Source organism: Sporobolomyces salmoneus (genome assembly GCF_050403485.1).
Source record: "Sporobolomyces salmoneus JCM6883 DNA, S_salmoneus_JCM6883_v1_ctg14, whole genome shotgun sequence".
Taxonomy (NCBI): Eukaryota; Fungi; Basidiomycota; class Microbotryomycetes; order Sporidiobolales; family Sporidiobolaceae; genus Sporobolomyces; species Sporobolomyces salmoneus.
The window spans coordinates 1-26,151 of NW_027481149.1; the positions used below are offsets into that span (position 1 = coordinate 1).

General features: G+C 50.8%; 11 protein-coding genes across 11 annotated transcripts; 6 read left to right on the forward strand and 5 right to left on the reverse strand.

Annotated features, from left to right (window-relative positions):
- Positions 1 to 379: 379 nt before the first annotated feature.
- Positions 380 to 3,307, forward strand: JCM6883_000344 (uncharacterized protein; the record flags this gene model as incomplete). Its single annotated transcript, XM_076631006.1, has 12 exons — positions 380 to 774; positions 835 to 908; positions 971 to 1,038; positions 1,103 to 1,269; positions 1,328 to 1,474; positions 1,538 to 1,703; positions 1,769 to 1,926; positions 2,003 to 2,302; positions 2,371 to 2,510; positions 2,573 to 2,692; positions 2,760 to 2,954; positions 3,027 to 3,307. 12 exons carry the CDS (start codon positions 380 to 382, stop codon positions 3,305 to 3,307), a joined length of 2,211 nt encoding a protein of 736 aa, XP_076488874.1.
- Positions 3,308 to 3,727: 420 nt separating this feature from the next.
- Positions 3,728 to 6,997, reverse strand: JCM6883_000345 (uncharacterized protein; the record flags this gene model as incomplete). Its single annotated transcript, XM_076631007.1, has 14 exons — positions 3,728 to 4,131; positions 4,191 to 4,413; positions 4,480 to 4,726; positions 4,795 to 4,844; positions 4,902 to 5,008; positions 5,076 to 5,131; positions 5,203 to 5,311; positions 5,373 to 5,481; positions 5,543 to 5,721; positions 5,791 to 6,436; positions 6,513 to 6,657; positions 6,717 to 6,757; positions 6,814 to 6,853; positions 6,933 to 6,997. 14 exons carry the CDS (start codon positions 6,995 to 6,997, stop codon positions 3,728 to 3,730), a joined length of 2,421 nt encoding a protein of 806 aa, XP_076488875.1.
- A 1,575-nt stretch (positions 6,998 to 8,572) lies between these two features.
- Positions 8,573 to 10,599, forward strand: VPS4 (AAA family ATPase VPS4; the record flags this gene model as incomplete). Its single annotated transcript, XM_076631008.1, has 10 exons — positions 8,573 to 8,599; positions 8,719 to 8,795; positions 8,859 to 8,893; positions 8,968 to 9,136; positions 9,204 to 9,262; positions 9,331 to 9,604; positions 9,686 to 9,916; positions 9,990 to 10,209; positions 10,293 to 10,426; positions 10,494 to 10,599. The coding sequence occupies 10 exons, from the start codon at positions 8,573 to 8,575 to the stop codon at positions 10,597 to 10,599; spliced, it is 1,332 nt and encodes a 443-aa protein (XP_076488876.1).
- Positions 10,600 to 11,276: 677 nt separating this feature from the next.
- Positions 11,277 to 13,447, forward strand: JCM6883_000347 (uncharacterized protein; the record flags this gene model as incomplete). Its single annotated transcript, XM_076631009.1, has 10 exons — positions 11,277 to 11,495; positions 11,613 to 11,670; positions 11,733 to 11,760; positions 11,830 to 11,841; positions 11,902 to 12,005; positions 12,067 to 12,151; positions 12,210 to 12,658; positions 12,718 to 13,004; positions 13,061 to 13,321; positions 13,394 to 13,447. The coding sequence occupies 10 exons, from the start codon at positions 11,277 to 11,279 to the stop codon at positions 13,445 to 13,447; spliced, it is 1,557 nt and encodes a 518-aa protein (XP_076488877.1).
- Positions 13,448 to 13,934: 487 nt separating this feature from the next.
- On the forward strand, positions 13,935 to 14,851 carry JCM6883_000348 (uncharacterized protein; the record flags this gene model as incomplete). Its single annotated transcript, XM_076631010.1, has 3 exons — positions 13,935 to 14,303; positions 14,382 to 14,723; positions 14,789 to 14,851. 3 exons carry the CDS (start codon positions 13,935 to 13,937, stop codon positions 14,849 to 14,851), a joined length of 774 nt encoding a protein of 257 aa, XP_076488878.1.
- Positions 14,852 to 15,132: 281 nt separating this feature from the next.
- Positions 15,133 to 15,971, forward strand: JCM6883_000349 (uncharacterized protein; the record flags this gene model as incomplete). Its single annotated transcript, XM_076631011.1, has 3 exons — positions 15,133 to 15,450; positions 15,511 to 15,825; positions 15,882 to 15,971. 3 exons carry the CDS (start codon positions 15,133 to 15,135, stop codon positions 15,969 to 15,971), a joined length of 723 nt encoding a protein of 240 aa, XP_076488879.1.
- A 262-nt stretch (positions 15,972 to 16,233) lies between these two features.
- Positions 16,234 to 16,943, reverse strand: JCM6883_000350 (Dabb family protein; the record flags this gene model as incomplete). The annotated part of the gene is made up of 5 exons (XM_076631012.1): positions 16,234 to 16,262; positions 16,360 to 16,391; positions 16,472 to 16,538; positions 16,604 to 16,684; positions 16,850 to 16,943. 5 exons carry the CDS (start codon positions 16,941 to 16,943, stop codon positions 16,234 to 16,236), a joined length of 303 nt encoding a protein of 100 aa, XP_076488880.1.
- A 466-nt stretch (positions 16,944 to 17,409) lies between these two features.
- On the reverse strand, positions 17,410 to 19,267 carry JCM6883_000351 (uncharacterized protein; the record flags this gene model as incomplete). The annotated part of the gene is made up of 9 exons (XM_076631013.1): positions 17,410 to 17,448; positions 17,546 to 17,605; positions 17,683 to 17,783; positions 17,862 to 18,069; positions 18,139 to 18,419; positions 18,496 to 18,559; positions 18,629 to 18,801; positions 18,876 to 19,183; positions 19,263 to 19,267. The coding sequence occupies 9 exons, from the start codon at positions 19,265 to 19,267 to the stop codon at positions 17,410 to 17,412; spliced, it is 1,239 nt and encodes a 412-aa protein (XP_076488881.1).
- A 273-nt stretch (positions 19,268 to 19,540) lies between these two features.
- Positions 19,541 to 21,613, reverse strand: JCM6883_000352 (uncharacterized protein; the record flags this gene model as incomplete). The annotated part of the gene is made up of 6 exons (XM_076631014.1): positions 19,541 to 20,407; positions 20,517 to 20,957; positions 21,047 to 21,256; positions 21,323 to 21,348; positions 21,421 to 21,475; positions 21,545 to 21,613. The coding sequence occupies 6 exons, from the start codon at positions 21,611 to 21,613 to the stop codon at positions 19,541 to 19,543; spliced, it is 1,668 nt and encodes a 555-aa protein (XP_076488882.1).
- A 104-nt stretch (positions 21,614 to 21,717) lies between these two features.
- On the forward strand, positions 21,718 to 24,201 carry JCM6883_000353 (uncharacterized protein; the record flags this gene model as incomplete). Its single annotated transcript, XM_076631015.1, has 10 exons — positions 21,718 to 21,796; positions 21,876 to 21,905; positions 21,969 to 22,172; positions 22,252 to 22,326; positions 22,407 to 22,545; positions 22,662 to 22,896; positions 23,001 to 23,109; positions 23,176 to 23,425; positions 23,500 to 23,624; positions 23,699 to 24,201. The coding sequence occupies 10 exons, from the start codon at positions 21,718 to 21,720 to the stop codon at positions 24,199 to 24,201; spliced, it is 1,749 nt and encodes a 582-aa protein (XP_076488883.1).
- A 358-nt stretch (positions 24,202 to 24,559) lies between these two features.
- Positions 24,560 to 26,025, reverse strand: JCM6883_000354 (uncharacterized protein; the record flags this gene model as incomplete). The annotated part of the gene is made up of 7 exons (XM_076631016.1): positions 24,560 to 24,593; positions 24,666 to 24,935; positions 25,019 to 25,035; positions 25,119 to 25,329; positions 25,464 to 25,700; positions 25,781 to 25,878; positions 25,984 to 26,025. The coding sequence occupies 7 exons, from the start codon at positions 26,023 to 26,025 to the stop codon at positions 24,560 to 24,562; spliced, it is 909 nt and encodes a 302-aa protein (XP_076488884.1).
- Between the last annotated feature and the right edge of the window lie 126 nt (positions 26,026 to 26,151).

Below are 26,151 nucleotides of genomic sequence, written 5' to 3' on the forward strand. Positions count from 1 at the left end.
CCCCCCCCCCCCACCCCCCCCCCCACCCCCCCCCCCCCCCCCCCCCCCCCAAAAACCCCCCCCCCCCCCCCCCCCCCCCCCCCCTGCCCCCCCCCCCCCCCCCCCCCTTTCATCATCAGCCGAATTTTGGATTTTTTCGATCCTCCCTCCTCTCCCACCCACCCTCTTCAAAGCCGTCGCTCTATACATCAACAGCTCTTTCGAGACGCTCTCCAGCTCGTCTTCGACAAGTCGTCTCGTTCGGTAGCTCGTCAAAAGTCACCGTCTCTCTTCAACCTTTCCGCTTTCGAGAAAAGAAAGGAAGAGCTCTCCTCTATCAGCGACCCCTTCCTCTCGACCGTCCGACCCGATTCCTACGTTCTTTACAACAGACTACAACATGCGCACCTCGCACTTCTTGACGACCCTCTCCCTCTTCTCGACCTTCACCTTCGCATCCGCTTCCTCTTCCTCTTCTTCTTCCCTCCTCTCTCCCTCTCTCGGTACTTCTCCCGCTCCTATCCCTGCCAACACGACCGCAACCTCTCCTCACCCTGACCACCACCTCGAGAAACGAACTCTCTGTATCCTTGGACTTTGTCTCGGTGGAAGCAACTATGATTCGGATGTGAACAACTGTGGAAGGGCAGGATACAGGTGCCCAACGAACTGGCTCAACGGAGGAGGAGCGACTTGCTCAGCGGGAGTGTGTGGACCGTCGTACTGCAACAACTTGTTCGACTTCAACTGGGGTCTTGGAAAATGTCAAGATGTCTCTTCGGATCCCGTCAACTGGTAAAGCAGCTTTCTCGCGCTCCCAACCCTAGGCCTCACTGACTCTCTTCCCCTCCGCAGCGGTAAATGTGGTCAAGTATGCTCGGTTGCAAACGCCGCTTCGACAACTTGTCTCTCCGGACAATGCTACGCGAGTGAGTCGATTTTTTGCTTATCCTCTCCTTCGAATATCCAAACTCATAATCCTTTCTCGCAGAATCCTGCAACCCTGGATACACGCTCTCGTCTGGTACTTGCACGAAGACGATCGACACCACTTCTGACGTGAGTTCTTCCGGAAAGTTGAAGCTCGCACGGATCGAATCGAACTGATTAACCCTCTTTGCAGATGAACAACTGCGGTGCTCTCGGCAACAAATGTCCGACTTCGTTCTCCAACGGATGGGGTGCAGTCTGCAAGAACTCGATCTGCCAACCTCTCAGTTGTAACTCTGGATTCTCTTTCGATTACGGAACCTCGACCTGCCGTAACCTCCTCACGGATCCTGCCAACTGGTACGTTACTCATCCTCGACGATTGAGGACGATATCTGACGTCTACTCCTTTCTTCAGTGGATCTCTCGGAAACGTTTGCGCTTTCCCCTTCGGATCTGGAACTTGCTCTTCGGGAGTGTGCAAGCTCACTAGCTGCAAGTCGGGTTACTACAATATCAACGGTGTCTGTACCTCGCTTAACCTCCAAAGCGACGTCAACAACTGGTAATTGCAGCTCATTTCGAGTCGAAATCTTCGAAAACTCGCTGACCTTGTCGTCTCGCACAGTGGTTCGATCGGAAATAAGTGTAACTACGCGAATGGTGTCGCCTCGTGCTCTGGCGGATCTTGCCAGCTCACCGGTTGCCAATCTGGATACGAACTCAAGACCTCGGCTATCCTCGGTTTCCTCTTCCCTCAAACTACGTGCCAAGCTGTTGACACCAGCAGCGACGTGAGCATTTTTCTCTCGTTATCCCAGCTTGGGCGAGAGACTGACCATTCGTTCTCGCATCATAGGAAAACAACTGCGGAAGTATCGGAAACAAATGTATCTTCAACAACGGAATCGGAGCTTGCAACGCCGGAAAATGTCAATACGCCAGGTGTAACTCGGGCTTCCAACTCGTCAACAACGTCTGTACCTCGATGGATCTCACTTCCGACGTAAACAACTGGTGAGCTTGGTTCTCAATTTTTTCTCTTCAATTCGATCTTCAACGGAGTAACTGATCCTCATCGCCCTTCCTCCAGTGGCTCCGTCGGTAACAAGTGCAGCTTCGGCCTCGGATCGGGAACTTGCTCGAGCGGAAAGTGCACCTACACTTCTTGCAACTCGCCTTACGCTCTTCAATCGGGATCCTGCAACCTCGTCAACCTCCTCACCGACCCCAAGAACTGTGGAACTGTCGGAAACGTCTGCCCCTCGTCCTACTCGAACGGAGGAACCGGTTACTGTCTCCTCGGAAAGTGTACCACGACTTGCAGCAACCTCTTCGATTTCGACGTTCTCCTCGGTTTCTGCCGTGACGTTTCTTCCGACACGAACAACTGGTTCGTCTCTTCTGCCTTCTTCATTCCTTTGCGACTCTGAGGTTAACAAGCTTGTTCATCGTCGACAGCGGTAAATGCGGAGCCAAATGCTCTCTCCCCGGAGCTATCGGTACGACTTGCAAGTCTGGAACCTGTCTCGCCACTGCTTGCCAAACGGGTTACACTCTTCAGAACGGAGCTTGCACTTCAGTCAACCTCGCTACGGATGGTGAGCTTCTACTCAAATTTCACGAACTTCCGCAGAAACTGACATTCTTCTCCCTTTCTCAGTCAACAACTGTGGAGCGCTTGGCAACGTCTGTCAATTCCTTCCTTCCGGAGCGAGTGGTGTCTGCTCTTCCGGCAAATGTCAACTCACCGGCTGCCCTAGCGGTTACGCTCTCACTTCCGGTACGTTTCAAACCCTTTCTTCCGCTTTTGTTCTTCATCGCTGACCTTCGTCCCCTCCTCTGAGCAGGCGTTTGTGTCAAGTCGACCGCTTCTCAACGCGCTCGTGCAAAGAAGAGCAAGATCGTCACTCCTAAATCGCTTTGCCCGAGTCCCAACGAAGTCGCTTGCCCCATCGTCGGTTCTTCCTCGTACCAACAAGCCGTTGCTCAACACTTCACCTCGGCTACCGAATTCTCAGGCGTCTTCGCTGGCGAAGGTGGATGTGAGTGCTTTCGGTTCCCGTTCTTTCAGAGGGTTCGAGACTGATCCGAGCTTTTTCTCTTTTTCCCCTCAGACGAATGCCTCGACGTTACTCAAGCTCTCGACTCGTGCGGAGGTTGCGCCTCGACCGGAGAAGGTGAAGACTGTACCAAGATTCGCGGCGCCGTCTCGATGGGTTGCGAATCTTCCAAGTGCGTCGTCTACTCGTGCGAAGCCGGATGGAAACCAGCTCTCTCCGGCAGCAAGTGCGTTCGCGTTCGATCGCACTCTTCCGCTCACAACTCGACTGCGAAACGACATCTCTCCGCTCGCAATCACGCACACCACCTCAGTCACGGCGCCGGTTCCCTATAGATAGCATTCTTCTTTCGTCTCTTCCCCTTTCTTCTCTTCATTCGCATCCTTTCTCTTTTCGCTTTTCACTCGTTATAACTCTATTTCTTTTCTTTCTGTGCCTTTCATTCTATGATACCCCTCACCTCTAGTCCCTGTTATAGTTTTCCCTCTTTCTCCTCAACTCCTTGTAGCCAATCTCACTTTCTAACTCTTAACACCTCTACGGATTTCGCACCTCCAAATGGAATCAACTTTGTCATCTTAGCTTGACGCTACCATATCATTCGCTACTTGTCGAGAGAAACTGAGAAAAATTCGAGATTCTTGCAGTGTCCTTCTATGGGAGAAAAGCCAACAGAACAGGGAGATACTTGAACAACACGAGCACGCACGGAACAGATAGACAGCGAGAGAGAGAAGAGAGGGTATGGGCAAACGTTACAGCAAGGAAGAAGTCGAGCTCGAAGGAATGTGTCGACCCAACGCGGCCGACAAGGGAGGACTCGGAGTGCTGAGGTCGTGGACACTCGCGCGCGGGTTCTCCTCGGGACGAGCTGGAAGAGTCGGCGAGACAGCTTGAAGACGAGGAGGTTCAGAAGAGCCGGAGGAAGATCGAAGAGGAGAAGCATGATGACGAGGTCCTGCGGCGGGATGAATCGGAATCGCAGAGCTGCGACTCGTGTTCAGGTTCGCATTCGGAGTCGAAGTCGAAGTGGGAAGAAGATGTGAAGGGGGAGAGGCGGGGAGATTCTGTGGCGACGGTTCCGAAGGGAGAAGTCCCAAAGAGGCATCCTGATAGAGAGCGTAGACTGATTCGACGGATCGCCGCGAGTTCGAGGTTCCTACATCTTGGAATGGAGTCAGGAGCGAGCTCAAACATCGTAAAGACAGCCTAACTCACTCGATTGTGTCGGATTCTGATTCGAAGATCGACTACTGCTCGGCGCGGGCGAAGTCGAAGGTGAGATCACGGTTGCGACATTGTGTGATTGCGACGATTGCGGTCGGACAGCTTGGTCGAGGTTTCCGCTTGGAGCTCTCGATCGAACGAGAGGCGGTTGTTCGAGAGGCAATCCTTCGAAGATGTGGACGTGCTGCTTAATGAGTAGCTCCATCGTCGAATCCTAACGGAAGTGAGAAGCGTGAGCTCAGCGCGGGTCGACCGAGAGAGAACGAGAAAATGAACGAACTTTCGAATTTTGGAGAGTTTCGAGAGTTGCACCTTCTTCTTCTCCGAATACGACCGTGCTGAAAATGAGACCCAGGTTCGAGGCAGACATCTTGTTGAGAGATTCGTGGTCGGCTACTCGCGCGAGGTGCTGACAGACCGCTTTGAGCGTAGCTTGTTGAGGAGGTGAAAGTCGACGAATTCTACGGACGAGAGCTGCGATGGCGGTGTCGGGAGACGAAGCATACTCGGAGGCGAAAGATTTACGACTACAGTAGAGAGAGACGGAGCATCAGTACATATCTCGAGGCTGCGGGAAACTGCAAGGAGAACTCACTCAGCGGTCGAAAAGGGGAAAAGTGCGATCGGCAATTGACGGAGATACAGCTACAGGGTTCAAGCGTCAGTAGGCAGAAGGTAGACTACGAGGAGGAGTAGACGAACCTTGAGCACACCAGCGACCGCAGAAACATCGTCGTTCTCGCCGAAACGGAACGTTTCTTCCTCTTTCTCCATCTGATGAACGTATTGCTGAATCGTCGCGAGTTTACCTGGAAATGAGGTAGAGTCGTCAGCGTCCATGCTATGATGAAGCACAGAGAGAGATAGTCTCCTGACCTGGCACTCGGTAGATTCCTTCGAAATCGAGTCCCGATTCTTCGACCTTGGCGATACTGAAAAGAGAAGCAGAGCCAGGTCAGACAGGGCAGGAAGGTACTCGATTTAAAGACAAACAAGGACTCACCAACGCTGAACTATGATTGGCACGAGCAAACCCGGATGATTCGCACAGTAATCTTGCAGTCCGACGCCGAAAAGCAAACTTCGACATTCTCCGATAAACGCGTTGATGTCTGTCATTCGTTCCAGGTCAGTATCGGCAAATTGAGCAATGGGAGAGGGACGATGATTAACAGTAGACAGGTTGATCTTGAGGAGCTTCATCGCGAACGGCTGAAAAGTAATTTTCAACATCTTTGTTGGCGTCTATCCGTTCGACAGCCGGTCGAATGTGATCCGCAATCTGACCAAGAAATCGTTTGATGAGCGAATGAGAGGTAAGACGAACGAGACAAGAGACCCACAGCGATTCCGGCGTATCCGATACTGAGTTGATCAGCAAGTCGCTGGTCCAACGTCGATTTGATAGAGGTAGCCATTTCGGTGACAAACTCTCGCAGAGATTCTCGAGCCGAAGCTTGAACCCGTTGTTTCTGCAGTCGTAGAGTTTCGAGTTGGAAAATTGAGGCGCGATATTGTCGATCTGCCCAAAGACGAAGAAGGAGGAGATCAGTGCGGATTGGGAGAAACAGTCACTAGAATGAAACCTCACCTGCTTCCTCAGCTTCACGTTTCAATTTGCCCCCGTACTGGCGACTTCTCACCCCTCTATTCGGATTCAACGCCGTTGCAGGATCGTTCCCTTTCGCAAGACTCCCGACGGCTCGAACGATCGAGTTCACTCTGTGTTTCTCGTTCGACCAATCCCGTTTTGCGATCGCTTCGAAGACGTTTTGTTTCGCTGTTGGAGGATCTCGATAGGCGGAAGGAGCCGAACCAGAAGAGGACGTCGCTCCCGAGACGAAGACAGAGGTGTGAGGTGGAGAGCCGTAAGAGGAGTGCTCGTGGTCGAACGTATCCGAACTGCCTCCCTTTCCGGACGAAGCGGACGAATCGCTTCGATTTCGAGTTTTCGCCGGCAAGAAATGACCTCCCGTCTCTGTCGTCGATGCTGACGTCCAATGCTCGGGAGGCCAACCTCCTGGATCTGAAGTTGCTCCAGGCGATCTCATTCCCGTCGAAGTCGATTCCTTCTCCCGTTCGTGAACTTCCTTCAAATGTTCCGCTTCTTCGTGATTCGCGAGTTCTTCAACCTTGCGTTCGTAAGTCTTCCTCAACCGACTGACGACCTGTTTGTACTCTGCGTATTCGTTCGCCGTGGTACGTAAATCTTCTCGAATCCTTCGTCGAATTCGATCCTACACATACGAGTTTTGTTTCCCCAACCCTCAATCAGCTTGTTCTCTCTGCTATTACGAGGGGGAAAGAACTCACCCGGTCGTCCCTGAAGTGTGTCAACTTCTGTATCAATCTGTCCAGTCCTTCAGCTGCCATCTTGTGCGAGTTTGCTTCATCTTCGAGACTGCTTCGAACTTCGAACCAGCTTTGTCTCCAAGTCGTCGGAATTTGCGCGTGCAACCTTTCCATCGTAATCTGAATCAGCTCGAGTAAAGTACAGCGTAGGAAGTAGGGACATACTCGTGTTCGGATTCGGGAGGTTGAGTTGATCGATTGGAGAGCTGCGCGAGGGAGCGAATCAGTCTCTGCGCTGAGTCTGACTATAGACAGAACATACCTTTCTCAGACTCTCTACATAATCCAGTTCAATCTCTTGCCTGTACGAGCGGGAGGGGAGCCGAACGTCAGCGCACCACTTCCTCACTGCCGAGGGAGGAGGGACGGGGAGAGACGTACCGACGCTTGAAGAACAATAGGTAGCCATCTAACTCTCGGATGAGAGCCGATTGATGGTCATCCATCGAATGCGACCGAAATGTCCGAAATCAATATTAATCAATGGGCGGTGTTTCGCAAAAAATTGCAGACAAGTTTCGGAACCGAGACGCACTCGACTCTGGGGTGAATGGTGAGGTAGCGAAAGGCGTCATGCTCGGGTAATCCTCTCTAGTCTCTCGGACGAACGAAAGCGAAAGGAAGTAAGGAGGGAAGCCTCATTGCAGAGAAAGAAAGAAGAAAAGGAAAAACGACGACGAAAGGAAAGAAAGCTTCAGGGTTAAAAAGTGATGAGACCTCATCGGTGGGAATGTCAGTCCCCACCTACAGATGAAGAGATTCATAAAGTTGTTGTTGTCAAGGGTTTTTCGTCATGAGCTTTTTTCCTTTCGTCTAGGTTTCCTCCTGCTTTCGACTTCCTTTCGACAACGAGGGAGACTTAGATGGAGGAGGAAAGACGTCTCTATGTGTATAGACATTCCCCTTTGTGATCCGAATCCCCCTTATAGTCGATAGGAAGAAGTAGAAGAGATAGATGGGAGTGGAGACGTTCGAGAGTAAGCCCCATTCCGTTACTCAACCAAAGGTTGAGCGGTCGCATAACTCTGGTGTAGAAATGACGAACTGGTTGTCCAACCGTCTCTAGAAGAACGGTAAAAGTATCCACTCTATCCCCCTCTTCGAAACTCTTCCCTCGGAATCCTTTCCCCCCTTTCTATCTCTTTCCCTCGTCCACCTCGTCAAAGTCAAGCTCGTATCTTCGCTCTAGGACTTTGAAGAGAATGGAACGAGACAGAAAGAGTAAGAAGAAAGAAGGGAGAGAGATTCCGAGCGTTGAAGGAGTAGAAGAGAGAGGAAGCGTGAAAACCATTCTTCGAGCACTCAGTCGAACGTTTACTTCCTTCCCTCGGGATCCTGATCGACGTTAACGATGAAGTCAACGAAACGATCGAAGTGGATCCCGTTCCCTCACCCGAGTCCTCCTACTCCCGAGTTCGACCATCAAACTCTCCGATTCTGTCCCGACGACCCGTTTTTCCCTCGCCCCTTTCGATCCCACTCCTCGACTCGAATCGAGTGTCTCCCGGTTTCATCGGATGAAGGATGACCGCTTTCCAGAGGGAGACAGAGTGCGAGGAGTTGAATTGAAAGAGTTTGTATGGAGGAAAAAAGGGTTGAAGGGAGAGAGTCGAAGCAGTGAGATGGGAATTCGAGAGTGATCGCTGGACAAGGGTTGCAAACGGGGCGGTAAAAGAGTGTGGTAGTTGTCCGGGGACTGCAGGACGCGAGAGAGAGTGTAAGTTGGGAGAGCGAGGAAGAGCGTTCGAAGAAAGTTTGCGCACCTTTTCCCACAGCTGAAAACGGGAGGGAGAGATCAAGAAGATCCTCTGTGTAGTGATGCTGCGATAAGTAGCGACCCTTCGAACGTCTCCATCGCCCCTCCGAATCGAAAGTCGAAAAGGAAAGTGAAGAGAAGAGAAGAGAGCGCGAAAATCGACCACTTCCTGAAGTGTGAGAATCGGGGTCTAGACCTCTCCCTCTCCGAACTCGATCATCCTCTCTCGCATACCAACACAACAACCTGAAGTAGAGTAGCGAGGATGTCTGGAAACACCAACTTTCTCGACGTGAGTCCCTCGCTTTCCTCCTTCCTCCTCGTGGATCAACAATTCTCCCCACTCGACAACCCGTCATCAAACAACAACACTCCCACGCTCCCTGTACTGACGCTTCGGATCGTACACAGAAAGCATGCGAGATTGTCAAACAAGCGATCGATGCAGATGTCCGACAAGAATGGGCGGAAGCGTTTAAACTCTACAAGTGAGCTGTTCCTTCCCTCTCTAGCTGTCGTGAGCTGCCCTGCTGATTCATAGACCTCCACAGGAACTCTCTCGATTACTTCAATATGGCTTACAAGTGTGCGTTCACATACTCGAACAACGAGTGCAGTCTGGCATCTGACTCTCTCACTTGCTTTCTCACGCTCTCTCAGACGAGAAGAACCCCAAGTTGAAAGACCTGATCAGATCGAAAGTCGAAGAATATCTTGAACGAGCAGAAAAGTTGAAGGATCATATCGCTTCGACCGAGAAAGCGAAACAGGATCAAGCGGAAGGAAAGGGGAAAGCGGTTAGTGGTGGTGGTGGTGGAGCTCAAGCCAAGTCAGTCTGCCTCGTCACCTGATCTCCTTAGGCTTGGTGAATTGACTGGAACTATTGCATGGAGCAGGAAAGGAAGTGGAGACGACGACGATGCGGATACGAAGAAATTGCGAGATGGCCTTTCGAGTAAGCTCGCCAGTCTTGCTCCTCTCGATGCTTGCACTGACCTCGCTCGCACTTCGACGCATTTCCAGGTGCAATCCTGTCTGAAACGCCAAACGTACGATGGGAAGACGTTGCCGGACTCGAACAAGCGAAAGAATCTCTCAAAGAAGCCGTTATCCTCCCGATCAAATTCCCTCACTTGTTCACCGGTAAACGAACTCCTTGGCGAGGTATCCTGCTGTACGGACCTCCCGGTACCGGTAAAAGTTACCTTGCGAAAGCGGTCGCGACGGAAGCGAAGAGTACTTTCTTTTCCGTCAGTTCGTCAGATTTGGTTAGTAAATGGATGGGAGAATCAGAGCGGTAAGCACAGTTTCTTCAGAGGCAACAACGGGCGACGAATCGTCAATTAGAGACGAATGCTGATTCTCCGTCTTTCCTCAGACTCGTGAAACAACTTTTCGCAATGGCTCGAGAAAATGCCCCTTCAATCATTTTCGTCGACGAGATCGATTCTCTGTGTGGAACTCGTGGTGAAGGTGAATCAGAAGCTTCGAGACGTATCAAGACGGAATTCCTGGTCCAAATGAACGGAGTTGGAAACGATACTCAAGGAGTTCTCGTCCTCGGAGCGACCAACATTCCCTGGGCTTTAGATGTCGCGATCAAACGTCGGTGAGTCATCCCCCAACTCGTTCTAGCGTGAAGTTGAGACAAGCTCATGCTGGGTGGCCTTGATGATTTGCAGTTTCGAAAAACGTATCTATATCCCTCTTCCCGATCCAGCTGCTCGTTCGAAAATGTTCCACCTCAACATCGGTACAACGCCTTGTCAACTGTCTCAAGCGGATTATCGAGCGTTGGCGGAGAAGACGGAAGGTTACTCTGGTTCAGATTTGGCTGTCGTTGTCAGAGACGCTTTGATGCAGCCAGTGAGGAAGGTTTTGAGCGCTACACACTTCAAGGAGGTGAGTCTTTCAGCTCAAATGGAATCCCCATCGATTCTTGAGCTTGACGACTCACGATTCGTTTTTGTTCGTGCGAAACTTAGGTTGAAGTCCCGGTCGAAGATGCGGATCCACCAAAGACAACAAAGAAGCTCACACCCTGTTCTCCTGGAGATCCGGCCGCGAAAGAAATGACTTGGAACGATATCGGGACCGACGATCTGCTGGAACCTCCGCTGTGAGTCTGTCTCCCTTGCTTTTCGTTCGGTTGATCTACGTTCGCTGACCGGATATTCGCCGATCAGAACGTACACCGATTTCTTGCGAGCGGTTCAAAGTGCGAAACCGACTGTCACGGCAGATGATATCAAACAGCATCTCGTTTTCGCTCAAGAGGGAGGAAGCGAATAGACGGCTACTCTGTGAGTCTCTCTCCTGACGAAACTGTATTTCGTGAAGCAGTATACCCTGTTTATCGATCGCAGGAGCTGACCTTTCGGCCCTCCTGCAGATTTTCCCTTTTTCCGCTCCTCCCGCCTTTGGCTTCTTCTGCATTCAGGCTCGTTCTACTCCTGCCACACCACGCCTATACGACAGTCAGACTCGCTACGCTCTTTCTCTCTCCGCTTACTACGCATGGTCTAACGTAGAAGTCTCTCGGTTTTCAAGTTTCTCGAAAGGAAACTCTTGTTGCAACTTTGTTCATAACTTTCCTGGACACGTCAAGCCGGCTGTAGTGAGATGAAAGCTGTGCAGCTCTAGCTGTTCAAGCCTGACGCGAATTTGATCAGTGTCAGCACCATGCGAGGGAGTCTGGGAACGAGGAAGAGCCGCGAGAGGAAAGTCGGACGACCCGGAAAACCTTGAAAAACATGTCGCGAGACTAGAATGCTACCGCTCATCAAGAAAGAGGATCATGAGGCGTATAGGATGAGGCCGAAAGGTTCGGAATCGAAGCCGAAAAGAAACGAACGAACCACGGCGCGCGAACTTGGAACAAAAAAACACACCTCGCTTCACCTTCGCACTTCACTCCTCTCGAATCAATACACGACACGATCGGGATCAGCAGTAGGGTCGGATCAAGAATGGCGTCTACACCACACATCTCAGCTCAGGTAGCGGCCGCGTCTGAACCCGCTTCGGCAGGGGTATTTCTCAGCAAATTATCGCCGTCGTTCGATCTCGAGTGGTCGACTCAGACGATCGCCACTTCGGTACTCGCCGTTATCGTCACTCTTTTAATCGCGGAACAGACTCTATGGAGGTATCGCAAGTCGACTCTGCCTGGTCACTCTTGGCAAATCGTGAGTTCTCTTCCCTTCTTCTTCCCCTTTCTCTCCGAACGAGCTCGCGCGGGATCGATCGTGACGCGTCGAACGTGTATAGGAGAGCTGACATGCTACTTGTCCCGTTCTTGTTAGCCCTTGATTGGACAATTCGCTGAATCGCTCAACCCGACAATGGAAGCTTACAAACGATGTGAGTATCCCTCTCTGTAGTTCGGAGACCAGCTCTGATCTGATGCGTTGTGCTGGAATTAGCTTGGTCAACTCCTCTTGCTTCAGTATCGTGAGTTCTTTCTTTTGTTTTCGATTCTCGGCATTGTTTCTCCGAAGCTGACTTGCTCATTTCGCATAGTGTTTTCAACATGTACGAACATCTCGAATCTCAGCGATATTGGAACAGAACGTGCTGACCCAGAAACCACAGCTTTATCGTTATCGCTTCGACTACCGAATATGCTCGCAAAATTCTAAACTCTTCGACAATGGCAGAACCTTGTCTCGTCCGAAGTGCTAAACAGATCCTTCTTCGTGAGTATCCTCCTCGTTGGGCTTGATACGAAATGAGCTGACGTGAAATCGTCTGATTCAGCCGAGAACTGGGTTTTCCTCAACGGTAAAGTTCACAACGAGTACCGAAAAGGATTGAACTGCCTCTTTACTCCTCAAGCTCTCGAGTGAGTCGCACTACATATGCAAATGGGAACCCGACAGCTGATCACGATTTATCGATAGGATCTACCTCAAGAAGCAAGATCAAATTTACCGAAACCATTTCCGCGCCTGGCTCGCCGACCCGAACCCGAAAGCTCAACCTTACCAACTCAAGTTCCGAGATCTCAACATGGAAACGAGTCTCAAGGTCTTCTGTGGAGAATACATTTCTGACAAGGACGCGAAAGAAATTTCCGACAAATACTGGCAAATCACTCAAGCTCTCGAACTCGTCAACTTCCCCTTCGCTTTCCCCGGAACCAAAGTCTGGAGTGCGTGCCGAGCTCGTGAAGTTACCGTTAAATACCTCTCGCGAGCTGCTGCTGCGTCGAAGAAGGCGGTCGCGGCTGGAAAAGAACCCGATTGCTTGTTGGACGAATGGGTCGAGGAGATTCACGCTGGAAAGGTCAGGAAGTATGACGACAAGGAAATGGCTCTCGTTCTTCTCTCGTTCATCTTTGCCTCTCAAGGTGAGTTCGAGCGGCGCGAAATCGCTTTTCATGAGCTGATTTGAGGTCGTTCGTCTCAGATGCCATGTCTTCTTCGATCACCTTCGCTTTCCAACTCCTCGCCGACCACCCCGAAGTCCTCGCCAAGGTTCGTGAAGAACAAGCTGCAGTTCGTCACGGAGATTACGAAACTCCCATGTCTCTTTCGCTTCTCGAACAAATGCCCTACACGAATGCCGTTACGAAGGAAGTTCTCCGATACCGTCCTCCCGTCATCATGGTACCTTACCTCACCAAGAAACCTTTCCCGATCAACGAGGAATACACAGTCCCCAAGGGAACAATGTTGATTCCTTCGTTCTGGAATGTAAGCTCATAATCTTCCTTCGATCGTGGACTCGATGCTGACTCTTCTCTTGACAGTCTCTTCACGACGAAGCTGTTTACCCCGAGGCAGAAGAATTCGTTCCCGAGCGATGGATGCCCGGAGGAGTTAACGACAACGACAAGGATTCGAAGAACTGGCTCGTATTCGGAGCTGGAGCTCATCGATGTATCGGTCAAAACTATGTCTACATGCACATGACGGCCGTTATCGGATCCGCTGCGATGTTGATGAACTGGGAGCACGCGAAAACTCCCGAGAGCGAGGAGATTCAGATCATTGCGACTCTTTTCCCCAAGGTGAGCTTTCTTCTCTCTTCGTCCAATGACTTGAAGGTGTGTCACTGACGTGTGTTACCGATCGAATAATAGGATGGTTGCCACCTCAAATTCACTCCTCGAGAAGAGGCCGCAACTGCTCTCTGAGCTATCCCTCTTTCTCCTTCCGTTCGCCTGCACTTCTCGATCTTTTCGCACTTCAACACTCTCTTTCACCACGTTCTTCTCTCGAATCAAGCCATCTCCGCTCGACTTTCTTCTGCGATTTCACCCGCACGCTCTTTTCAGACTTCTCCCTCGCATTATAGCTTCAGTTTTTTACTTATACTTACATCGTTCTTCTACCTCACCCTCGCTTGTCAGCGTAATATCCTAAGGTTTATCTCTCCATCTCTTGCTCTCGGGTATCATTTTTTTTTCGGCTAGACAGAACTGAATAGAAAAGTGCTGGGTTTTTCATCTCGTTTGCTCGCACGCCGTCAAACAACGAAGTAGAGGCTCGGAGGACGATGGTGCGTTTGACGAGCGCGGACCAAAAGGGCGCTGAGGGGGGTTCGCTCGACGCTCGGATCGCTTGAACCGGGATCTCTCTTTTGCTTCTCTGCCCTTTGCTCCTCTCCCCTGCCACCATTCGATGCAGAACCACGCAAGACAGAACGTCTATCTTCCACCTCCCGATCCTAAGGAGCGCATCAGACAACTTATCGCAGAGCAAAAAGGAGGTCTCGAGTGGGAAACTCAGCAGGCAATCTATCAAGCGGCAGGAGTGGTCCAGGGCGACGACATGGAGCGCACACATCCTCTTCAGAATTGGGGAGGTACGACATACGTTGTTCCATTGGAGGTCGATCAACTTGGGAAAATCAAGGTCAGGTTGGATCAATGGAAAAGTGGTTACGAAGCCCTGAGCCTCTTGCTGTTCTTGGTCGCGCCTTGTGATCACTTGAACATTGAATCGGTCGTGGCCTCAATTCGGGTCTCGTTGGATCCGAGCTTTCGAGGAGTTCCTCGTTTGTGAGTCGTTTCTCTCCCGCTTCCTCCCAACAGAACCTGCTGACTCCTCATCATATTCTTCAAATAGTACGACGCACTCTTCAAGCACAAGATCTTCGAAGTATTGCCTTCGTTCAGTCGTTGTCTCGCTCGATGGGAAACTTTTGCCGCGATCCTTCAACACCTCCAGCAGCAACACCCGAATCATCTATACCTTCACAAGGTATTCGACGATATCCTACCTCGGGAGTGGGAGGCGACATCCGATCGGTCCGATTCTGCGTCGCTGGAGGTCTCCGATTTTTCGAAACGCCGGTGGATCGTGCTACTCGCCCTTTTGTTGGTGACGTCCAAGGATGATCTCGCGGGATCGGAGTATCCTCACCCGCTGACCTTTGCGCTGGGAGCTTTCAAGGGTCGAGTGGATCACGTAGGCGAGAGTTCCTCCTCCATGTCGAGAAACGCAAACTCATTTGACTTTCTTCACTGACGCAGACTCATTCGTCGGATCCTCGCTATCGCTCTGGGTTTCAAGTTATGAGTCGCCACGAGGGATAAAGTAGAAACGGCAGAGATTCGAGCGAGAGTGGGCTTGTATCTGAATTTCTCGTTCAAACCTGGATATCAATTTTTCGTTGGCCACTGTGATTGGTCGACAATCGTTCGCTGAGCGCTCCACGATCCCACTTGGGCTGACTGTGAGCGGTACGGGCTGAGGGAGAGACGGGGTGCGGACTTGTGAGCGACTCGTGCGAGAACGCTCGCTCGGATCGCTTTCTCTTGGACGACGCGTTCCAAACCTCGGACTCCTTTCTTTTCCGTCTACCACTCCGACCCCAATGCAAGCTCCTCCTGATCCCCCTGGTATTCTGCTCGACGACTACCCAGGAGGCGACCCGAAGAAGGGAATCGAGGACGTTATCGAATGGCAGCACAGCTGTCTCGAGGCCATGATTCAGCATTCGATTGACCACGGCGGCCTGAGCGAAGATGCACGCAGGACGATCAAATTGAGGTTGGAGGAATGGACAGCTGGTTACGAGGCACTGCGTGTCGTCCTGGCGCTGCTGGTTCCGTCCGATCATTTCGAGGTTCATTCGGTAATTGCATCAATTCGAGTGTCTCTCAGTCCGAGCATCTCCAGGTCTTCCTCATTTGTGAGTTCTCTAGCCCACTCTTTCCCGCACAGGCAATGACCTGACCATTGAGTTGCCCAGTATCACGCTCTGTGTGAGACGCCCGTCAATGTCTTGCCCGCGTTCGACGATTGCCTCGCACAGTTTCGAACGCTCACGGCGATTCTCGATCATCTCAAAGGGTGGTTTCCGCGTCATACGTACCTCGGCAGAATTCCCTTCGACATCTCAGCTCGCGCGTGGGAGGAATCGCTCGCCTCGACGTCTGGACTCTCTTTATTTTCGAAGCGCCGGTGGAACCTCCTCCTCGTCCTCATGTCGGTCACGTTGAAGGTTGAGTTCGCGGGAACTGTATATCCTGCAACGTTGCAGCAAGCTATCCAACTTTTCAGTCAAGTGAGGCAGGGTTTCTTCAGAAAGTGGAAATTGACTGACCGCCTTTATCCAAACAGGATCCTCCGTTACATGCTCACACGAACGGTCATAGTGCGTTCACAGCAGTGAGACGACACCACGAACGAGCTGAATACTTCTGGGATTAGCGTGTGAACTGTCGATAGCTCTTCTGCCTCGTTATTAATCCCCTTTTTGTATCCTTTCTAGAGTCCTTCCCGTCTTGATATCTATCCCATACTTCTCCACTATGTCCAAACGGAGAAGAGCCAGGAACGAGAGGAATCCAAAGCATAGAAGAAGCCGAGCACGAACATCGCGAAGCAGTTGAATCGCAAACGAAAGAAGTGACAGGGAGTTTGTACAGATGAGAGGATATTTGCAGTGCTTCTTTGGCGCTATCGGACTTATCTAGACGACGAGATCGAATGCCATGACCTCTACAGAACGAGGAAGAGGTCAGTTCAGCAGATCGAGGAAATAACTCGGATTCGTGTGGAAGCCCGACTCGAATCCGTCAAAGGAAGAGTGACCCACCAGTTATGAAAGGCTGAGTTTTGTTCTTGTACCTGCAGGAGAACGCGGCGTGTCAGCATTCGCAGTAATGGCAGAGAGTTGCATTCCTCGAGACGAGAGGAACCCAACGCACTCAACGTGAACCTCGTGATCCGCATACAACTTCAATGCCTCTTCCGACTCCAGCTCGGCAAAGAGCACTACGTAAACGTCAAAGTCTCAGTCAGTCGACGAGCTCGGAATGAACGAATCAACCGAAGCTCACTTTGATCCCATCCTTGTGCTCTCCATTTCGTGCTCTCGAGAAGAGGTCCTACTTCACATCGTAATAGACCGGGAATCTTTCCTGCGAGAGTCGAGGCGGGAGAGAGTCGGGGAGGTTTAGATCAAGAAAAGTTGAGTCAGCGGTCTCTAGGTCGACGAGCCTGGTGAGCCTGCGCTAGAACTCGATAGGTTCTACGAGATTACCACGGTCTTCTGATGGGCGTTCAGGGAGCTGGGAGAGACTCACCGACCATCGCTTGACCAGTTGATGAGATGTCCTCTTTCCAGTTCGCAGGTTGCTGCCCGTTGAGCTTAGTGAGAACGACGTGAATGATGGTCATCTTGTGAGAGCGTATGACGAGTTAAGGGCCGCGGGAGTGAAGGGAAGAGGAGAAAAGAACGAGCCGCGGAACTTTCGAGTTTCGGTGGGGTGAGGTTCCGACGGGAGCTCACTCGAGGGCACTATGAGAGTGAGAGACAGAGGGTAGATCACTTGAGAGCGGTGAAAGAGAGGTCGGAAAAAAAGTTTAGTAAGAGTTTGTCTCGATTCCCCATCCGAACGGTTTCCTAGGTCAAGTCGATAGTCTCTCTTCTTCCAGCTCGGCTGCTCAACCACAGCGGCACCGCACATTCTAACTCTTGTAGGCATACCTCAGTGAGCAGGGAAGACACGGGAGCTGAGACTTGGGGTAGAAAAATTCTTTACAACTTGGAACCGAGGAGCACAAACTGAAGGAGAACCGAAAGGAGAACGAGAGGCGTCTGTGTACATGAGAGTCACACATAGAGCGAAGGGGTAGAAGGCGATTACTGTTCGTTGACGAAAAGAGCGGCGGCTCCCATTCCCTGTAAACAGAAAAAAAAATGAAGTCAGCGACGGCGTCGAGAACAAAGAACGATGAATCTGGCTTTCGCTACCGATACACATGCTGCTTGCGATGACCCTAGCACCACTGCGCTTCGCCTCAGCGAGCGCGGTAGCGATTTGGCGAGCTCCGGTAGCCTAAAAAAGAAAAATACAAAAATTTCGTCAACTTTCAATTCTTTCAACGCTCTAAACGCAGGAGAGAGTGTACTTACACCGAGAGGGTGTCCTAGAGCGATCGCACCTCCGTTGGGGTTGACCTTGGCGTAATCGAGTCCGAGAGTATCGACACTCATGACGGCTTGCGAGGCGAAAGCTAATACACGGCAACGACATCAAGACGGAGTCAGCGACTGACCTATGCGGACGTGATCAAGAAAGAGAGGAGAGGTACCCTCGTTGATCTCCCAAAGGTCGACATCATCCTTCGAGATTCCAGCCTTCTTGAGAACCTTGGGGATCGCGAACGCAGGTCCGATACCCATGACTTTGGGTTCGACACCCGCAATGGCGCAGCAACAGAATTTACCGAGGATTGGGAGTCCGAGTTCTTTCGCTTTCGAACGACGAGTGAGGAGAACCGCAGCAGCTCCGTCCGAGACCTACCCACAACGACCACACTATCAGCACATACAACACGTAGACGAGAGATAGAGAGTAAGTTGACTGACTTGAGAAGCGTTACCAGCATGAGTCGAACCAGTTTTCGAGAAGACGGGTTTCAATTTCGACAAACTTTCCTTCGTGACTCCATCACGAATTCCATCGTCCTTCGAAACGACAATCTCGTGTTCGTCTCCAGTCTTCGGGTCGACGATCTTCGTCTTGACGGGAACGATTTCGGAGTCGAATTTACCGGCTTTTTGTGCGGCGGCGGCACGTTGGAACGAAGTAGCGGCGAATGCGTCTTGAGCGTCGCGGGAAACGTTGTATTCAGCGGCGACGTTCTCACCTAGAGAGGGGAGGGAAAGAGTGTCCGAGCGTCAGAAACCGAATCCCTTCAGTTCAGACTTTCGAGAGAGACTCACTGGTGATACCCATGGGAAGGAGACAGTCGGCAGCAGCTTCATTCTCGAGGACCGTCTCCGAGAACTGAACAGACGAGAGGGAGTAGTCAGCTCAAGAGTTCAAACTCTCCGGAGAACGAGCTTTTTCTCTAACCTTTTCAGGCATGACGCCGGCACCGTAACCCATCGTCATACTCTCTACACCCGCACCGATTCCAACATCGATTTGACCCGCGGCGATTTGAAGCGCAATGTGGTTGACGGCGATCAAACCGGAAGAGCATTGACGATTGACCGTCGCGATCGATGAAGTCGAAGGGAAACCAGCTACACACACACACAAACTCTCTCTCGTGTCAGCCTCTTGGAAACCACCTCGAGAAGTAGTAGGAAAGACTTACCAGCTAGTTGAGCCATACGAGCGACAGTAGCTCCTCCACCAGGAGGTAAAACGTTTCCAACTTGAATTTCCTCTACCAAATTCTTATCGATTCCGGACCTCTCGACGACTCCTTTGAAGACGGCGACGAGGAGATCTTCAGGACAGGTATCTTTGAATCCACCTTTCTTTGCTCGAGTGATTGGAGTTCGAACGGCGGCACAAATGACAACGTCGTCCGGGTTTTGGGACGTCAGGGCGTCTTTGCCTTGAGCGGTCAAGTGAGAGATGAGTCCGGTTAGACGGTCTTTCGCGGCGGAAGCGTAGGAGCTGATCAGAACGATGATGAGAGGAGGCGAATGAACGAATCAGTACGAGAGACGGGGGAAGAGTAGTTTGGTAGACTCACGCCATGATATGTATGTAGTTTGAACGAGTGATTGAATGCGGAGGGGTTCGAAAGAGAGAGTGGAAAGAGTTCAGAGGTTGAGAGTGCAAGAAGTTGACGGTTTCTAAGTTCGCCGGTGTTCCGAAGAGGGGAAGGAAAGTCTTCGCAAAAAACTCGACAAGCTCAAATAACTCTCTCGTCGCTCGGGTTCGGCGTCTCGAAACGTCGCAAGTAAGCGAGAAAATACTCGAATAGCACACACAAAACCGAATAGTAATTCAAAGGATAGTAGGAAGTTTTTAGAGTTCAATATCGACCAATGACTTCTCTGCGTCTCCCTCTACCTCTTCCTCGTCTTTCTTAGCCTCGACACCATCGAGATCTACATCTTCTTCAGTATCCTCGAATGCGTCATCCAAATCGACAGATTCTTGAGCTTCAGACCTAGGAGTTTCAATTCCTTCAACTGTTTCTCCCTCGACGTTGGATGACTCTGGTTCATGTTCAGCGAGATCTTGTTTCACCTCGGGATCGACTTCATGAGCCGATTCATTTGCGTCCGAAACGATCACGGCTTCTTGAGGTACTCCCGAAGTAGGTTTCTCCGTTTCTCCAATCGTCGTCGATTCCTCCTCCTGCTCCTGCTCCTCATGCCTTCGTTCAGGTTCTTCTCGAGTCGTCGGTCCAGGCTCGGAAGATACAGGGGACTGTTCCTCCTCCTCCTGAGTGGACTCATCCTTCGCACGTTCTTCCACCTCACTTTTAACTGCCTTCGTCGAGGTATCCGTTTCCTCCGCCTCGACGAGGTCTCCAGTCTTTCCCGTCTCCGGCTCGTCTCGTCGTTGTTCCAATTCCCTCTGATCCTCCGGAGGTCCTTCGACGTTCTCCTCCAACTGTACTGCCGCCGGAGGAGGAGGGGGAGCCTCAACCCTCTCCTCTTCCTCAGGTTCTTTCTCCTCTTGAACAGTCGCAGGAGGAGGGCCTGAAGGAGTGGTAGCCGTAATTTGTCGAGTCTGGGAATTGGGAGTTGGGGATGGGGAGGAAGAGACGAGTTGAGCAGAAGAGAGGGAAGCGGCGTGGTTCGTTGTTCCGAGGTAGAAGGCCGAGATGGGGACTAGTTTCGAGGAACGATGGCAGGATAACAACCATTCGGGGGAGACGACAGGCTGCGCGAAGACGGCGAAAGAGAGAGTCAGAGTCAATAATCACGAAAAAAACGTCGCAAGAGAGAGAGAGAGAGAAACAGCTGATTTGAGGGTTTAGAACTCAACTCACGATAGATAGTTGTACAGCTTTTTGATACTCGACTCCCGCACCACCACCTCTCGGTTCATTCCTACTAGCGCTCGAAGTCGCTACGAAATGAGTCGTATCAATCTGAATCCTATCGTCCCATTTCGCTCCCATTTCCCTCACCGCTTCTTTCGCCTGTTCCAACAATTCCCCCGGTTCAACGAAACCGAAACAAACTGAAATCCCGGAAGTGTTGTCAATCGTGTGAGTTTTCGTTCGAACGAGAGGAGAAGTGTAAGTTCCGGCAGAGGTCTTGAGGACGAGATGGAACGTGTAATCAGTGTCGAGTTGAAGGCCGGAAAGTTTCGTGGAGGTGTTCGTGAGAGGAGAAGGGATCGTCGTGAGTCGTTGGTTGTTACGATAAATCGAGAGGGAAATTAAAGATGCGGAAGCTAAATCCAATTTATCCCATTCGAGAGTGACCTGTGTAGACATTCCCATTCACCACGCGACACATCTCAGCCTCGAATCACCAGGAAGTGTGATGTAGAGTGAGGGTGGAGGGAACGCACAGAAGTTTGAGTAGTATTCCTAATCCTCAAATTCGGTGCTTTCGGTTCCCTCTCTCCAAAACATTCCTTGATCTCCCTCTGTAAGTCCCAAAACTCTTTCGCGGCGGAACGTTCGGCAGTGAAATTACGAGTACAGGCAATGTTGACGATTGAACCGGGACCGACCCCGGAAGGGAGGAGGAGGGAAGGGAATTCGATCAAGTGAACCGACTATGTGGGCAACGTTCTGAATCAATCGGCTCACTTCGGAATGGAGTGAGAGAGAGAGAGACTCACGTCAGAGATTAGAACGGCGATACCAGCTACAAAGAGAGGAGAGGAGGAGGGGGTCAGTTCTCACTCGACTTTCAAGCGACAGGAAGCAGTTTACGTACCATCAATCTTTCCAATCACGAACTTCTGAGTTCCCGCCGTAGCTTGCTCGTAAGGCTATTGATTCAAAGAGAGAGAACGAGTGAATCAACACGTCCCTCCCGAAACAGAGGGGAGGAATCTTACTTGAGTACTACTCGAAGCCCTCGAAGATTGACCGAATGATCTATTCAAATGATTCGTTGAAGTCGCCATTCTAGGTCGGATCTCAAGTGGAGAGAGAAGCGAAAGAGACGAGAGAGAGATTGAATCTCCATCTTTGAAATTTCAGCTCTCCTCACTCATCACGTCGGGTGAAGATGTCGACAGCATATCAATTATTGAACCCTTCAGTACCTGGTGGACCGGATAAACGTAAAGTCGCCTACTTCTATGACGGTCAGTTAACTTCCCTCTCTCTCTCTCTCTCTTTCTCTCAACTCTTGCTTTGTTTGAACTGACTCTCTCTCCCCTTTAGATGATGTCGGAGCATATGCCTTCAATCTCGGTAAGCTCTCCTTCCCATCCTACTCATCCAGGAACTAATCCGAGCGGGAGTTGATTGAGGCAGTTCATCCGATGAAACCTCATCGGATCAAAATGGCTCACAACTTGATCACGAATTACGGACTCGAGCGACACCACCTCGACGTGTTGAAACCTGATCGTTGTACTCCACACGAAATGACGAGGTTTCATACGGATGAATACATTGATTTTTTGGCCAGAGTTACTCCGGAAACTTTTGATGAAATGACGGGTCATGGAACTAGATGTAAGTCAACCAAACGTCTCAGACGTGAGATGAGGGAGAAAGGGAAGACTGATGAAGATGGGATGGGGAATTGAGATAGTTTTGGTAGGAGAAGATTGTCCACCTTTTGAAGGTTTATTCGAATTTTGTTCAATCTCGGCAGGTGGTTCCCTCAGTAAAGCTCTCTTCCTCTGATTCTCCTACACGTTCTCTACAAGCTGACCAGTCATCATCGATCGCTCTCGCTCGTTCCAGGTGCGGCAAGAAGATTGATCGATTCGAAAGCCGACATCGCGGTGAATTGGGCGGGAGGACTTCATCATGCGAAGAAACGAGAAGCTTCAGGGTTCTGTTACATTAACGATATCGTATTAGCTATTCTCGAACTACTACGGTACGCTCTAACAATCCCCCAACCTTCGACCGCTGGAGGGATCTCAAATCACGAACTCTCCCTTTTCCACCCTCCTTATCCACTATCGACTCCCCTTCCCTCGATACGTTTGCTAGGTATCATCAACGAGTACTTTACATCGATATCGACGTACACCACGGTGACGGAGTCGAAGAAGCGTTCTACACGACCGATCGAGTCATGACTGCCTCATTTCACAAATACGGAGATTTCTTCCCTGGAACTGGAGCGCTGGGAGATAAAGGTAAAGGGAAGGGGAAGGGTTATGCGGTGAATTTCCCGTTCAAGGATGGGATCGATGATGAGAATTATGGGAGGGTTTTCAGACCTGTGAGTTTGAGTTTCCATCTCAATCTCATCTTCGAACTCGAGAATGAGAGAAAAGAGAGAGAGAGAGAGACGAAGCTGATTTGTTTGAGAGTGTGGGTGTGTAGGTGATGCAAGCGATTATGGATTGGTATAGACCTGGAGCGGTAATTTTACAATGTGGTGCAGATTCATTAGCTTCGGATAAATTAGGTTCTTTCAACCTCTCTATGCAAGGTATCGTCTTCTCTTTCTCTCCCATCTTTCCTCTCCCTCTCTCACTGACTCGCTCTCACGAGATAGGTCACGCATCCTGTGTAGCCTTCATGCGAACCTTCAACGTACCCCTCATCATCCTCGGAGGAGGAGGTTACACGATCCGAAACGTCGCTCGTACTTGGGCCTACGAGACCGGTTTAGCATGTGGAGTCGAAATGGCGAAAGAGATGCCTTTCAACGAGTATTTCGATTACTTTGGACCAGAGTTCAAATTGGAGGTCAAGGAGAATAATATGGATAATGCGAATTCGAGGGAATATCTCGAGAAAACTACGTTAGTCCACACACTCTCTCCTTCATGCTTGTGGCGATGAGGACGAAAGACTGACGAAGGATGGGAAGATACAGTGCGGAGATTATAGATTCTTTGAGAAATTTACCTTTCGCACCTTCAGCACAAATGCAACCAGTTCCCTTTGATATCTCAGACGACGAAGGAGACTCCGATTCCGACTTGGACATTCGAATCTCCGGTAAGCGCCCTCTCTCCCTTCTCTCTTTTTTCTATTTTCTCCCTCTCATCTCTCTCTCTCTCTCGGGACAATAGAACGTATCCGACAAACCCATCGACCCACCACCACCACTAACTCACACCAACCCGACCACGACCCCCTTTCCTCCGGCGATGAAGCCCCTTTATCTCGACTCAATCGTCGATTGAAAACTTCCCAGAATTACATCACTTCTTTCGGAGCGGCCCGACTCGAAGCTCGGAGAGAACGATTGGAACGCGCAGCGAGAATGGCAGAACTCGATCAGGCGGAATGCAACGCAGGAGCAGGGGGAGCGGAGGATTATTATGGAGCGGCAGGAGAAGTTGATAGGAGTGAGAGAAGGAGGAAGAGAACGTTCTTCAAAACGCCGAGATTGACTCATACACTCGGCAACGGGGTGAATGGAGTGAATGGAGTGAATGGAGGAGGAGGTGGAAGGTTTGGGATGTTGAGTAGACCGGATCCTAGATTGGAAGCGTTGGGAGCTGGAGAAGGAGATTATTATGAAGGACCGGGTAAGGAAATGGTCGCGAGGGAATGGAATGATGCGTACTAAGAATCGAGGAAAGGAGTGAGTGACTGGTGGAGGGAGGTGTTGTGGTTTTGCGACTTCGAGTTCGATGTGTCTTTATTCTTTGTTGTTACAGTTTTTCAATCTCTACGCTTTGAACCACCCTCTTCACTTCTGCGAGTCTTGGATGAGAGTTCCAGCGGGGAGTTGCGTACGGCACGAAGGGCGCTCCTCACAGCTTCATCGCTCACAACGAAAGAAGTTCGTGAGAAGCCCAAGTACGATTACAACAGAAGACGAGGCGAAAGAAGCTGCGAAAGAGACGAGACCAGGAGGGGAACGACGAAGGATGTCCTGGAGAACGGTGACACCAAGATGTGGACGAGCTGGAGCACGGTTGAACCTAGAAACGAGGTTTCCTCGATCTTGCCGTGTACCTATTCTCACGAAAAACCTCGTCAGTCTCGAACTCCCTTTCGACAGAACCAGTAGAAGACAGAACAACATACTTTGAATCCCTCGGTACATCCGCCTTGCCCCTACTCCTATACAATTCCTTTTTCCTCTTGACCCATTCCGTCGTCCCCTTCTCCCCAGGTTTCTTCCCCTTCCCTCCTCTCTTTCGATGCTTCTCCATAGATGCCCTCTGTTTCTCATACGCTACTTTCGACCTCGCGCCTCCTTCGTGTTCGTCTGTTAGACCGGTCGGGATCGAGATCGGTTGAGGTTTACCTCCGACGACTGGTTGTCCTGCGAAGAGGATTAGGTAGAATTTCTTCCTGTTCGATGATGGGAAATATGGATCAGTATCAGACAGACAAACGAGGAGAAATAACTCGATACACGGAATCTCAAAACGAACTTCCTAGAAGAATTAGGCTGGCGAAAAAGACGTTTCATCCAAGCGAATCAGTTCCTCGCGTTACATGGCATCATCGTGAGAGACAGTGTGAGAGACTCACGTAATCGACACAAAGACCTCCTCCGAATCCAGCTTTCGTCGCCTGACTCATGATGAACCTAACTTGTTCGTCCCCTTCCGGATAAAACTGGAAAACCGCTCTCGACCCTTTCCGTAACGAACCGAACAAATCCGTGAAGAATCTAAGGAGTCGTCCGGCAGGGGAATGGGTCGTCGAATCGGCGTTACAGAGCCATTGGAGAACTGAAACACTATCGAGAAACGAACGGGATTAAAAAACCCAGAGAGAAAGGTCAGGTTGAGTTGAGGCGGGTCGAGAGAACGTCGGCAGTCAATGCTCGACTGAGAGAGCTGGACAAGTCATAAAGTGGATTAGAGAGCTTACGAGATTGCGCCATCGAACGAACCCGGTCTAAACGGAATCCCTTGTCCAATATCGGCGAGCATCAAATCCCCTTCGACTTCTCTCTCCAATGCGACTTCTAGCATTCCTCCGGAGACGTCCATTCCAACCCATTCGTGTCCTTCTTCGGTGAGGATTTCTCCGGAGAGTCCTGAACCGGCTCCAATGTCGAGCAGGAAACTGGGTCGAGATAGTTCATCGTCTTCTGAGCTTGCTGGCCTGTCCGTCCAGATAAATTCTCAGTGTCAGCTCGATGCGGCAAAGGGTGAAAAGGGAGAGAGAGGAGAGGAGAGACGAACAGATCGAGTAATTCCAAACAACGATAAGTCATCTCTGCCTGAATCGACTGAACTCGAGTATTGCTCGTATACTTTTGCGCTTCTCCAGCATTGTAAAACTATCGACAAGAGGGGGTATTAAGTCAGAGAGAGAGGTCGAGAAAGTGTGGGGTAAAGAGAAGAGAGGGAAGAGAGGGAGAGGGAGAGAGGTAGAGGGGACTCACGACTTCTGGAGGTGCGATATGTTCAGGTCTGTTCCCTGACATGGCTAGAGTAAGTAGAGTTGAATGAGAGAGTTTGATCAAAAGATGGAACCAAAAAAAAAGGTTCTCTTCCTTCAACCTCCTTTCGATTCGCCAAACTCGCACTAGACGACCCACTAGAGCTCGAAC